This window comes from Mya arenaria, chromosome 3 (genome assembly GCF_026914265.1).
Source record: "Mya arenaria isolate MELC-2E11 chromosome 3, ASM2691426v1".
Classification (NCBI taxonomy): Eukaryota; Metazoa; Mollusca; class Bivalvia; order Myida; family Myidae; genus Mya; species Mya arenaria.
In genome coordinates this window covers 66,479,265-66,491,478 of record NC_069124.1, presented here as the reverse complement: position 1 = coordinate 66,491,478, position 12,214 = coordinate 66,479,265, and the positions used below count along the sequence as shown (strand labels likewise).

Below are 12,214 nucleotides of genomic sequence, written 5' to 3'. Positions count from 1 at the left end.
GTGATAAAAAGTGATTATTTATTGCTTCTTAATCGGTGTTATATATGCATCAAGTTTAATAATGAAAAAATAGTATTTTGAAAGCCAGTTTTAATGTATTCTTTCTTTAGAACTGCAAGGAAGTGTTTATACAGGTAACAAATTAATATCTAGCCTATATAGTTAGTTCATTTGCGTAACTCCTGTTGGAACAAGGAAACTTTTGCATCGTAAATTATTCACATGCTTTCAATGAAATGTTATATTTCATTTAGTCTAAGGCCGTTATTGATGAATTCGTATCAGGACGAAATGCTTTAGCTAATGATGATCTTTTTTTCTTCGTTTCTATTGAGTGTGTGTGAATTTTATTCAGTCGATTCTGCAATGTATATGGTAAGTGATTTATTTTTTACTTAATATATGACTCTCACTGACAAAACACAATATAATAAATAGAGCACTCAAAATGTTTTCCAAGCAAATTCCAAGGTGAAAAGTGGACGAAACGACTTATAAATACTTGTTTGTTACCAAAATTGAACCTGACTCGTATTTTATAGTGTTAAACATCGGTAGCAAAACATAAGCGTCGATTTTGTCATAAGTTATCGTCCGGACACATTTTTTTGCAAATTTTTGACAATGGGACATTACTCCGTAAATAAATAGTTGTATGTAACCAGCGTCAAACTGAAATTGTATTTCATGGTGCTAAAAACGCGTACGAATAAGTATTTCAATCCTTCAACTTGTTCATGACTTTTTCTCCAGAAAGCGTATTTTTGTGCGATTCTAAGTTGAAACGAGGCCATAACTTCATAAAGAATTAACGGTTTGTAACCAAAGTCGTATTTGATATGCATCTTATGCTGTACAATTATTTTAAAGCGTCAAACCTTTCAGGAATTATCCTTCGGAAAAGACCGATCGACCGAATAATTGATAGGCACACTCATATATAACATTGATTACAGGAGTGGGGGAATAAAACACATCATGCTTCTTGAAACGGTATATTTCAACACTGATTTTAAAAGAATGAAAAACATATTGCACGAAAAAAAATGTTATATGTGTTTTAGCCAAATGCAGTCAAAGGCAGATTTAGCTTCAGGAATTGTAACAACACGCCTGTGCCCCTCATCTTTGACCATGTTGACATTCAACCCGACCCCGTGCAAATGGACCTTGGCTACGTCAATCTCAATATGAGTGCTACACTCACGAAGATGATTGGTTACTCGAACAAAGTCGATGTAAGTAGCGAAGTACTCGTACTTGAGTACTTGTACCATTAAAGGCCTAGTTTAAGGAATGTTTTGCATGACAATCCCCAGCTGTGCATCTCATGCTTATTGTACTGATGTCACAGTAGGGGCCAATTTCCTGTTTATTTGTTTATTGGCTCAGATCAATACACAAACATTGTGTACAATACACAGTTTTTTTTTGGGGGGGGGATTAAACTAGGCCTTTAAAATCATTAAAGTAAAAACTGGGAACATTTTATGTTTCGTACTAATTCTGTAATTACGGTGTAGAAAAATAGTGTTGTAAGTACAACTTTCACAAGGAGGAGTCTATTTTCGAATTGCGTTGACCTATGGTGAGGGATGTTTACAGATAGGGTTTTCTCTGTTTTCTCCTAATAAAGATCACAGTTCTGGAAAAAATCATACAACCGGACATTTACTATTGTAGTGTTAATAACAAACTTGAAAATAAATTTATCCGGTATCGTTCTCTGTCATGCTAGGCCAGTTTGAGCGTACGACTGAAGACATCGAACGGTGAAACAGAGCTGTGCTATATTATTGGAGGGCAATGTTACGTATCGGACCTCTGCTACTTCATCAAAACAACGCTCAATATCCCTACGTGTACTATTGAACCGGTATATATGTATATATTTCTTGTCACAATGATAAGCCCTGATGTCAGTAGTTATACATTTACGATATATTTTACCCAATATTTATTTCACGCAATAACTTGAAACAATTGTTTACTTGGGCGAACCACAGTTTACCATCTCAAATCTCTACATTTATAACTATGCAATGTCGTTTAAAAGTAATCAAAAATATAATGACAGACAGAATGGATACTCCTAAATTTCCTTTATGCTTCATACGACAATGTAGCTCGTTAAAAGGTGTTTAGTTTTCGTTAAAACGACCTAGAATCTCAATTTTCGTGACTGACGTTTCTCGTTGAAACGACTTAGCGAGTTACAAAGTCGTTTAGACGGCAGACATTAGTCGCTTTAACGTGGTTAAAATGACTCGGATGTCATCTGTATGCCATGTATGATAATTATACTAAAAACACTTTAATTGTATCAAAGAGTGTGCTTTTTTGTTCATGTTTGATTAAAAAGGATTTTTAATACCTGGATTACACGATCATGAAATTTTAGTGAGCATTCATTTACCTTCGCATTCTGAGAAGATTTATCATTACGAACACATATTTTGTTTTGTTTTTTAACATAAGTTAATTATTAAAGGTAATTATTTGATAAAGCTGATACGTAAACCGGAAATATTTACACCTCAACTTCCATTCCTTAAATGAACTGCCTTTCGGCAATTGCGTTCATCAATCGATGAACGCAACATCTTCGGATATGTTCGGATCGCAATTCATCGCATAACAATATACATAAAAAACTATTGATCTTGTTATTGTTTGTATTGTGTCAGCAGGTCCCGTAAAATATAAATCAACATTTTAGAAAGTGCTAAGTTATTATATTTTATACGTTTTGTTGCCAAAGGTGTTTTAATTTTACGTTTTAAAGTGATTTCAAGTGGTTGATCTTTTCCCGCGTTATTGTGACGTCATTTGAAAAAATGTTTCCGGTAACAGTCGGGTCGTCCTATTTAAAGAACGGGTAAGAAAGGATAACTGAAAGGTAATCCGAAATGAAATGAAGTATTTTTTAACGTTTCTTGAATAAAGTAATGAACTAATGGTGTAAATATAAGGAATGAATTGCGGGGTTGATGTCATTATCGGGGATATGAACGCATTGGGCTGGTCAAAGTACGAGTGGAGTCCTTCGGCCTCCACACACTTAGATCAGCCCAATTGCATTCATACCCCGATAATGACATCAAACCCGCAATTCATTCCTTAAATAAAACAAATCGACGACATGCAGTTTTTTAACGTATATGTATATAAACGTATTTCGAACTCATTACTCAATACTCTAGTTTCATTGCAAGATGGCATAGATACATTCAAGTACACTATACTGCTATTTATTTAACCGACTTTGTAGAAAATAGTCTATGCTTCATACTAATTCAAAATGTTAAGCTTAAGGAAAAAAAACCGATATTCTTGTAGGTTGCTCGAGGGTTATTGTAGTATAATCCGGAACATTCTCGAGGGTTATTGTAGTATGTTTTTGAACATTCTCGAGGGCTTTGTAGTATGTTATTGAACATTCTCGAGGGCTTTTTAGTGTTTTTTTAACATTCTTGAGGGCTTTGTAGTATGTTCTTGAACATTCTCGATGGTTATTGTAGCATGTTCATGAACATTCTCGAGGGTTATTGTACCATGTTTTTGAACATTCTCGAGGGCTTTGTAGTATGTTTTTGAACATTCTCGAGGGTTATTGTAGTATGTTTTTGAACATTCTCGAGGGCTTTGTAGTATGTTCTTGAACATTCTCGAGGGTATTGTAGTATGTTCTTGAACATTCTCGAGGATTATTGTAGTTTGTTTTTGAACATTCTCGAGGGCTTTGTAGTATGTTTATGAACATTCTCGAGGGCTTCGTAGTATGTTCTTGAACATTCTCGAGGATTATTGTAGTTTGTTTTTGAACATTCTCGAGGGCTTTGTAGTATGTTTATGAACATTCTCGAGGGCTTTGTAGTATGTTCTTGAACATTCTCGAGGGTATTGTAGTATGCTCCTGAACATTCTCCAGGGTAATTGTAGTATGTTTTTGAACATTTTCGAGGGCTATTATATCATGTTCTTGGTCATTCTCGAGGATTTTGTAATATGTTCTGGAACATTCTTGAAGGCTTTGTACTTTGTTCTAGCACATTTTCGATGGTTATTGTTGTATGTTCTACATTCTCGGTGGTTATTGTAGTATGTTCTGGACTATTCTTGAGTGTTATTGAAGTCAGTTCTGGAACATTTTCGATGGTTATTGTAGTATGTTCTGGACTATTCTTGAGGGTTATTGTAGTATGTTTTACATTCTAAAGGGTTATTGTGGTGTGCTCTGTAACATTCTCGAGGGTTTTTGTAGAATGTTCTGGACCATTCTCAATGTTTTTTTATTGTATAATCTGGAACATTCTCGAGGGGTTTTGTAATATGTTCAGGAACATTCTCAATGTTTTTATTGTATAATCTGGAACATTCTCGAGGGGTTTTGTAATATGTTCAGGAACATTCTCAATGTTTTTATTGTATAATCTGGAACATTCTCGAGGGGTTTTGTAGTATGTTCATGAACATTCTCAATGTTTTTATTGTATAATCTGGAAAATTCTCGAGGGGTTTTGTAGTATGTTCAGGAACATTCTCAATGTTTTTATTGTATAATCGGGATCATTCTCGAGGGGTTTTGTAGTATGTTCAGGAACATTCTCAATGTTTTTATTGTATAATCTGGAACATTCTCGAGGGTTTTTTTAGTATGTTCAGGAACATTCTCAATGTTTTATTGTATAATCTGGAAAATTCTCGAGGGGTTTTGTAGTATGTTCAGGAACATTCTCAATGTTTTTATTGTATAATCGGGATCATTCTCGAGGGGTTTTGTAGTATGTTCAGGAACATTCTCAATGTTTTTATTGTATAATCTGGAAAATTCTCAAGGGGTTTTGTAGTATATTCAGGAACATTCCCAATGTTTTTATTGTATAATCGGGATCATTCTCGAGGGGTTTTGTAGTATATTCAGGAACATTCTCAATGTTTTTATTGTATAATCTGGAAAATTCTCAAGGGGTTTTGTAGTATGTTCAGGAACATTCTCAATGTTTTATTGTATAATCGGGATCATTCTCGAGGGGTTTTGTAGTATGTTCAGGAACATTCTCAATGTTTTTATTGTATAATCTGGAACATTCTCGAGGGGTTTTGTAGTATGTTCAGGAACATTCTCAATGTTTTTATTGTATAATCTGGAACATTCTCGAGGGGTTTTGTAGTATGTTCATGAACATTCTCAATGTTTTTATTGTATAATCTGGAAAATTCTCGAGGGGTTTTGTAGTATGTTCAGGAACATTCTCAATGTTTTTATTGTATAATCGGGATCATTCTCGAGGGGTTTTGTAGTATGTTCAGGAACATTCTCAATGTTTTTATTGTATAATCTGGAAAATTCTCAAGGGGTTTTGTAGTATATTCAGGAACATTCCCAATGTTTTTATTGTATAATCGGGATCATTCTCGAGGGGTTTTGTAGTATATTCAGGAACATTCTCAATGTTTTTATTGTATAATCTGGAACATTCTCGAGGTTTTTTTTAGTATGTTCAGGAACATTCTCAATGTTTTTATTGTATAATCTGGAAAATTCTCAAGGGGTTTTGTAGTATGTTCAGGAACATTCTCAATGTTTTATTGTATAATCGGGATCATTCTCGAGGGGTTTTGTAGTATATTCAGGAACATTCTCAATGTTTTTATTGTATAATCTGGAAAATTCTCAAGGGGTTTTGTAGTATGTTCAGGAACATTCTCAATGTTTTTATTGTATAATCTGGAAAATTCTCAAGGGGTTTTGTAGTATGTTCAGGAACATTCCCAATGTTTTTATTGTATAATCTGGAAAATTCTCGATGATTACTGTGGTATGTTCTGGAACATTCTGATTGGAGTAAAAACCTTAACCTCTCAAAAAGTATAAAAAATTCAGTAGTGCTTAATTATTTCCAAAATCTTGGATTTAATTGATTTATTTTATCTAAGGGTTTGTCAATTTTATTTCCAAAACTCTCAGTTATTTTGGCATGTTTGACTTAACATGATGTCATATAAAAGAGTTATACCATCATTGATTTAATATAACGTCCGCATATTATCTTTAGATTATACATCGCATTATAAATATTTGCCGGTTGAAATGCGCATAGCATCAATAGGGTCTTGTCCATAAACCGTCGACATGTTTTAATCAAATAGTATGTTATTTTTATGTGTTTTAAAAATGGTATTTTAAATGATGTCGATTTGCAACCACTACCAAGCTGATAAAAACGTACGTTTTATATATACAATAAGCCCTTGGAAGAGCAATAACTAGACCGCATGTCTAATTGCCGTTATTTTTCAGTTTCAAGGTAACTTCTTGAATAGAGCTCGGCAGTTCGAACATCTGCCGTTTATAGTGAAGGGACAATTTACAATCAAAGCAAACGTCAGAGAATTAGGGGAGCCAGTGGCATGTTTAGAATGGACCATGTGCTTGAAGTAGGTTCTGTTGCTTTAAATGATTGTTAAAATATTAAAACGTTTTCAGGAAACGCTAATGCAAAGAATACATTACACTTCCATGTTCAGATGATCGCATTTATTCTTAAAAATACTTATAATACTAAAATACTTATATATAAATACAAACATTTTCAATATATTTTGTGCCATAATGCCGTGGCAGTTTGGTCATTTTAGATTTTTTTCTTACAATTCATGTTATACTGTGTTGATTTGGTGGTGTAGATCATCTTCAACTAGGACTATTCATATACATTGACGTTGGAATGCGCACGACTTTGAAATAAAAATCCTCTTTGTAAAATTTTCAATTGTCTGAAATTCACCTACATACGAAATTATGTACTTGTATTTTAATCATTTTTTTCATAGTGATAAGTGTTGTTTACTATTGCTAACTGCACCGCCATTGACATCTTGCAATGTTTGAATTGTGTCCCTTCAAACCTACTATTGTTTCTGGACAACCGCTTGAGATATGGATGTAGTGTAAACATCTGAATTGAAGTTTTGTAGAGAACAATAAAGACTGATTGCACTGTATATTGTCATGTACACTAAGTAAATGTATATTTTACAGACCAAAAGTAAAAACATAAATTGTGGGTTTTATTTCAGTGAGTGCAGTTTACTTTGAACAAACATGATGATCATCTACGTTGAAAGAGAAGTGGCGTCGGAGAAGTTTGCCTAGTTGCACTTATATGTTCACATAAATAAGATTTGTACAACATTGATGTATAAGTTTTGCTTCACCATACTAATAAACAGTATTTCCTGAAACATTCAAGCATCGAGTTTACCCTTTTTTAACAAAACTGACTCATTATATTGTTTTAAATAAAAGAAATTGTTACGTTGCGTAATAAACAAAAAAAAACTGTCCCAGCATGAGATACTTGGGAGCTGAGTTAAGGGAATGCTACCTCAGTCGTTTTTGAATATTAGAAAAAGAGGTTATGATGTTTCTTTGAATCCGATTTAAACAATTGTTTGTTATGAGATTAACACGTCAACAAGGTAGCTCAGTTATGGGCACTTTAAGCTTATACTTCGGTTCTAGGTGGTTCAAGATCTACACTGTACACATTTATTTACAGGTTTAATGGTATTATATGAAACTTGTTTGCATTTGTCTTGAATAATTACAGTAATTGGTGAAAAGCAGAGACACTGGAAAGTGAGTTCAACTTGTTTTTTTTGGCCCTAGGCAAATTGAATTCACCCGTAGTTCCTGTGAAATGTACAGAGATGAATTGAATATACTTAGTCTATGTAAAATGAAACTAGAAGTCCTATTTCTCATTGTAAAGATTATTAGTGAGTCTAGACATCTTATTGGCAACTGTGTTTGTTAAGAAGTTGAAGATACAATCGAAACGCGTTGGCTCGAAATCGATTGGCTCGATTATCTCGTTGGCTCGAACTGGATGTAAAAGACGCAATTTGTTATACTCTTTGTTAAGCATTCCCGCTTGGATCGATATTCGCGTGGACAGTCCCTTGGATATCGTGGCAACAGGTTTCGACTGTCCTTACTTTTCCGACAAAAGTCAGAAAACTTATATTTTAAGGCTTAATACAACTGAGAATTGTAAGTTGGTCGTGGGTAGGTGACGGGCCACAACATTCAGCTTTGTCTTGGGTAGGTGACGGGCCACAACATCCAGCTTCGACTTGGGTAGGTGACGGGTCACAACATTCAGTTCTGACTTGGGTAGGTGACGGGCCTCAACAATCGGCTCTGTCTTTGGTAGGTGACGGGCCTCGACATTCAGCTGACGGGCCTCAATAGTCAGGTCTGTCTTGGGTAGGTGACGGGCCTCAACATTCAGCTCTGTCTTGGGTAGGTGACAGGTCTAAACATTCTGCTCTGACTTGGGTATATGACGGGCCTCAACATTCAGCTCTGACTCGGGGAGATGACGGGCTTAAACATCAAGCTCTGTCTTGGGGAGATGACGGGCTTCAATATCAAGCTCTGTCTTGGGGAGATGACGGGCTTCAACATTCAGCTCTGACTTTGGGAGATGCCGGGCTTCAATATCAAGCTCTGACTTTGGGAGATGACGAACTTCAACATCAAATAGGTAGGTGACAGGTTTAAGGTAGTTTTAATGCTTCTGTTAAATGTATAGCCCGTTACTGGCTGAATTTCATATGTTTTATCGATTTTATTAAAGAAAGATAAAATAAACAATATGTCACTAAACTACTCATAAAATAGGGTTTTGTAGATAAAGAAATTCAGAAATATGCGATAAATTTATGCTTGATATTTTGCATAATGGTAAACCATATGAATCACTAGGTAGAAGGGTTCTTTTATATCTTAAAACTTTCCTTTGTTCTGTTAGAAATATGATTAACACGTTTGTTTACATATTGACATCGATAATGACCTTTTGACTTTTTGCCGGAGTTTATTGTGTTTCGATTTAATAATATGATTTGGGTTGTATAGAAATATGCTCAACAATTGGTGGACAAGACTCTTAAAAGAGTATGTTAGTATCTCAAAGTTAGCCTTCGTTCACTAGCGACCAAGTTTCACTTTCAGTTTGCAATAGAATGTAACCTAAGCATGACCTTAATTTGGTTTTTGGTTGTATAGGAAGGTAATGAAGGCCTAATTATAATCGATCGTACTTGTGTTATAGAATTATTTCAAATAAACACTTGGTTACGTCAGGTTTAATGTTCATAAAAAGTTTGATAGATTAAATACTTATTTTGAGGAACAACATAGTAATCCCGCTTGTTAGATATTGGTTAATGTTCACACCATTTAATTGTACAGGCAGTGAGAGAGTGAATGCAAGGGAGCACCAACCAAGCATTTGCGTTGATGTACAGTTGTTATAATCTTAGCAAAGTGTGCAATTTAGTAAAGATTGTTACAGTGAATCCTCTGTGAAATTGTTACACAAAAAGGTGTTCAAATTTTAATTAATACCTGAACCCTAAACTCCCAATAAGTTTTGACGTATTGAGTCTCGGGACTACACTTTATTTATATTTATCGTTTATTTGAAATATTCTATTCGAATTTCCTCATACGTTTTTCCGTTGTTGGGAAATACCACTTTATAAAAACAAAATTGTTGTCAAATATTGACATGCTGAAACATGAATGTTACACTTTAATTACTTTTTGTTAGAAGTGCTAAAACATTACTGCCCAATTTGTGGCCATGTCCAGTCAGCTAGGTGATTGTCTGTGTTTGTGTGTCTCTCTAAATAATTATCTTTATTACGTGCGTGTCTCTAGTTGAGTGTCTGTTTTGTTATAGTTCTTGTGCCACCAGAAGATCGCAGGGAGACGGTGACTGCTTGTCTTGTTCCATTATCGTTTCCTCAATTTAAGGGCAACGCAATACCTTTCGTACCAGAGATTTCCGTTCAGGCAAAATTATTATTTAATTCAGGTAAAAAAATCATGTTTTTTAGTCGCATTTGCTTTAGATGTTGTTTGTTATTGTTAGTATCTTATTTGTCGATGTTATGCTAGTGGGGAGCCTTTTTCGGGTGCTAGCTTAACTAGATTTGTTTTGAAAAAAGTCTGTTATCGGTTAAGCTTTTTTGATGTGTGTACGTTTGTATGTGATGTTTGTATGTATGTGGACCTTTGTTTTATGCCTTAGAGGGTAAATATTTGACTACTGAACGCCTCAATGTAGTTTTCAATGTCATTTATCAAATGAAACACCTCTCGAAGTAACAGTATTGACAAGGGCCTTGTTTGATCAGGGTCCACACAATCATTCAGTGAATAAGATTGATTTAGCCACTAATGATAAAGTACGGCTTTAATCCTCATCACAAGTTATTAATAAGATGTTTTTTTGTCTAAATATAACACATCAAACATCTAACCATTCCATTTAATGAACGACCTTGAAATGACCTTGAACTTGACCATTGGTGACCTTGATAGTCAGTATGTTTGAAAGCTTAGCATATGAACATAACTTACTTCAAACATTTAAGTCAATAAATGTTTGTGTTAAATAGTTATAATAAATACTGTAAGACTAGTCATGGGCTAAGAAAACAGCGGTCATATTGGCTGTTATCTTGGTTACCATAGTAACCTGGAGGATGCCAGCTGTCCACCCTCGCTAAATATGAACTTCAGACATCCCCCAACAAAATATACCTAAAAACGCTCTGGACAAAAAATGCACACACATACCTTTAGGGACTGTACTACGAAAAACTAGCAAGCATTTAAGAAAACATTTCCATTATTGAATATTCAAATTATCATACGCCATCAGGATCGAATAAGGTAAGCGTCAGTGGAATTCTGTTTAGTGTGTAGACGACAATAGTTCTATGTTATCTTCATAAAGCGAAGGTATTTTCTGTAACTTCGATGATAAATGTGAATATAAGTAATACCAGTACAAAAATATCCACAATATCAAATATAAAAGCAAAATATATTTTTAACACTTCAGATGTCACATTTCTACTATTGCGCCTCATATTCCAGGATCTTGGTCAGACTTTGTACAAAATGGTGGAAATTCGTATAAATAACAGAACACGTTTGATAACTATCCGAACCTACCGATGGTCAGAAATCTCGTTATGCAGTCCATGTCTATTTAGAGTAAATGATTTTCACTAAGGGCACATGTATGATACTGTTATGAAGTGAACTGGTCATTCTATTTAAAAGGATTCTGACTAATAGAACAAATGAAACGGCTCATTTTGTTAAGTATTGTGGTATTGCTATATGTGTCCAAATTTGGAAGATTATTTGTACGCAAATGAATATTTATAGAGTTTTGATTAACCTTTCGATTGGGTTGTATTTGAATGTTTTTGGTTTAATTAGATATATAGGATCTTTCACGAGTCGTAATATTATACACAATTTCATTCAGAGAGTTTAGCAAATATGTCACTAAGTGAGCATTTGACGAGCCAAATAACATATTGCCAAGTAGCATACAATTGTGTTTTATAGTATGATGAGTGTCAGATTTATCCGATGTCTTTTCCTGTAAGAAAATAGCTTAAGCTACCTACCGGTTTCACCTGTTTTAGTGAAGAACCGACCACCAATGCAATGCCATTTATCGCTCTTAATGCATTTAAGAGATGTAGAACTTGGGATAATCTAAAACCACAGATATATCCGATCGTGTCTATTTTGTAGTAAATTGCACTCAAACTAAGATTATGTCAAACCAGAAATACGTAAATAGCTTAAAAATTAACACAATTTGCTTTCTTTTTTAATTGTGACGTCATGTCCGGTAAGATGACATCACAATTTATAATATGTACATGAAGTAATTTCCTGTAAAACTCTTTAAGAACCAAATTTTTTTTTTACAAAATCGAGAAGAAAATTATCACGCTTTCCGCTTAGGTATTAAATGGAAAATGTACTTCTTTATTTAAGAAAATCTTCATCATAAATAAAAAATGAGAAAGAAAACGTAAGACTTGCTACAATACTGCCAATTAAGCAATTAATTTTGCCATAATTTTTTTACAAACACGCGGAGTGATATATTATCTCACCTATAAAAACAGGGTAATGTTATATTACACATTTGTAATGCAGTGAAATACATGGTGGCTATTTTTAGCCGGAAAAAACAACATGTGATAACAAGTGATCATTTATTGCTGCTTAATCAGTGTTATATCAGGCCTTTATCTGTGTTATAATAAGGAAATTTATGCATTGTAAATTATAAAAAAGCTTTCAGTATAATATTTTGTT

At 34.1% G+C, this 12,214-nt stretch overlaps 1 protein-coding gene across 1 annotated transcript; it reads left to right on the top strand.

Annotated features, from left to right (window-relative positions):
* Positions 1-213: 213 nt before the first annotated feature.
* Positions 214-7,255, top strand: LOC128227097 (uncharacterized). Its single transcript, XM_052937303.1, has 5 exons — positions 214-375; positions 1,065-1,238; positions 1,739-1,876; positions 6,305-6,441; positions 7,084-7,255. Exons 1-5 carry the CDS (start codon positions 304-306, stop codon positions 7,100-7,102), a joined length of 540 nt encoding a protein of 179 aa, XP_052793263.1. The 5' UTR covers positions 214-303; the 3' UTR covers positions 7,103-7,255.
* The last annotated feature ends 4,959 nt before the right edge of the window (positions 7,256-12,214 follow it).

Coding starts and splice junctions, on each gene's coding strand:
- LOC128227097 (XM_052937303.1), top strand. CDS start 304: ATGATGATCTTTTTTTCTTCGTTTCTATTGAGTGTGTGTGAATTTTAT. Junction 376..1,064: donor TCGATTCTGCAATGTATATG/GTAAGTGATTTA, acceptor TATGTGTTTTAG/CCAAATGCAGTCAAAGGCAG. Junction 1,239..1,738: donor GTTACTCGAACAAAGTCGAT/GTAAGTAGCGAA, acceptor CTGTCATGCTAG/GCCAGTTTGAGCGTACGACT.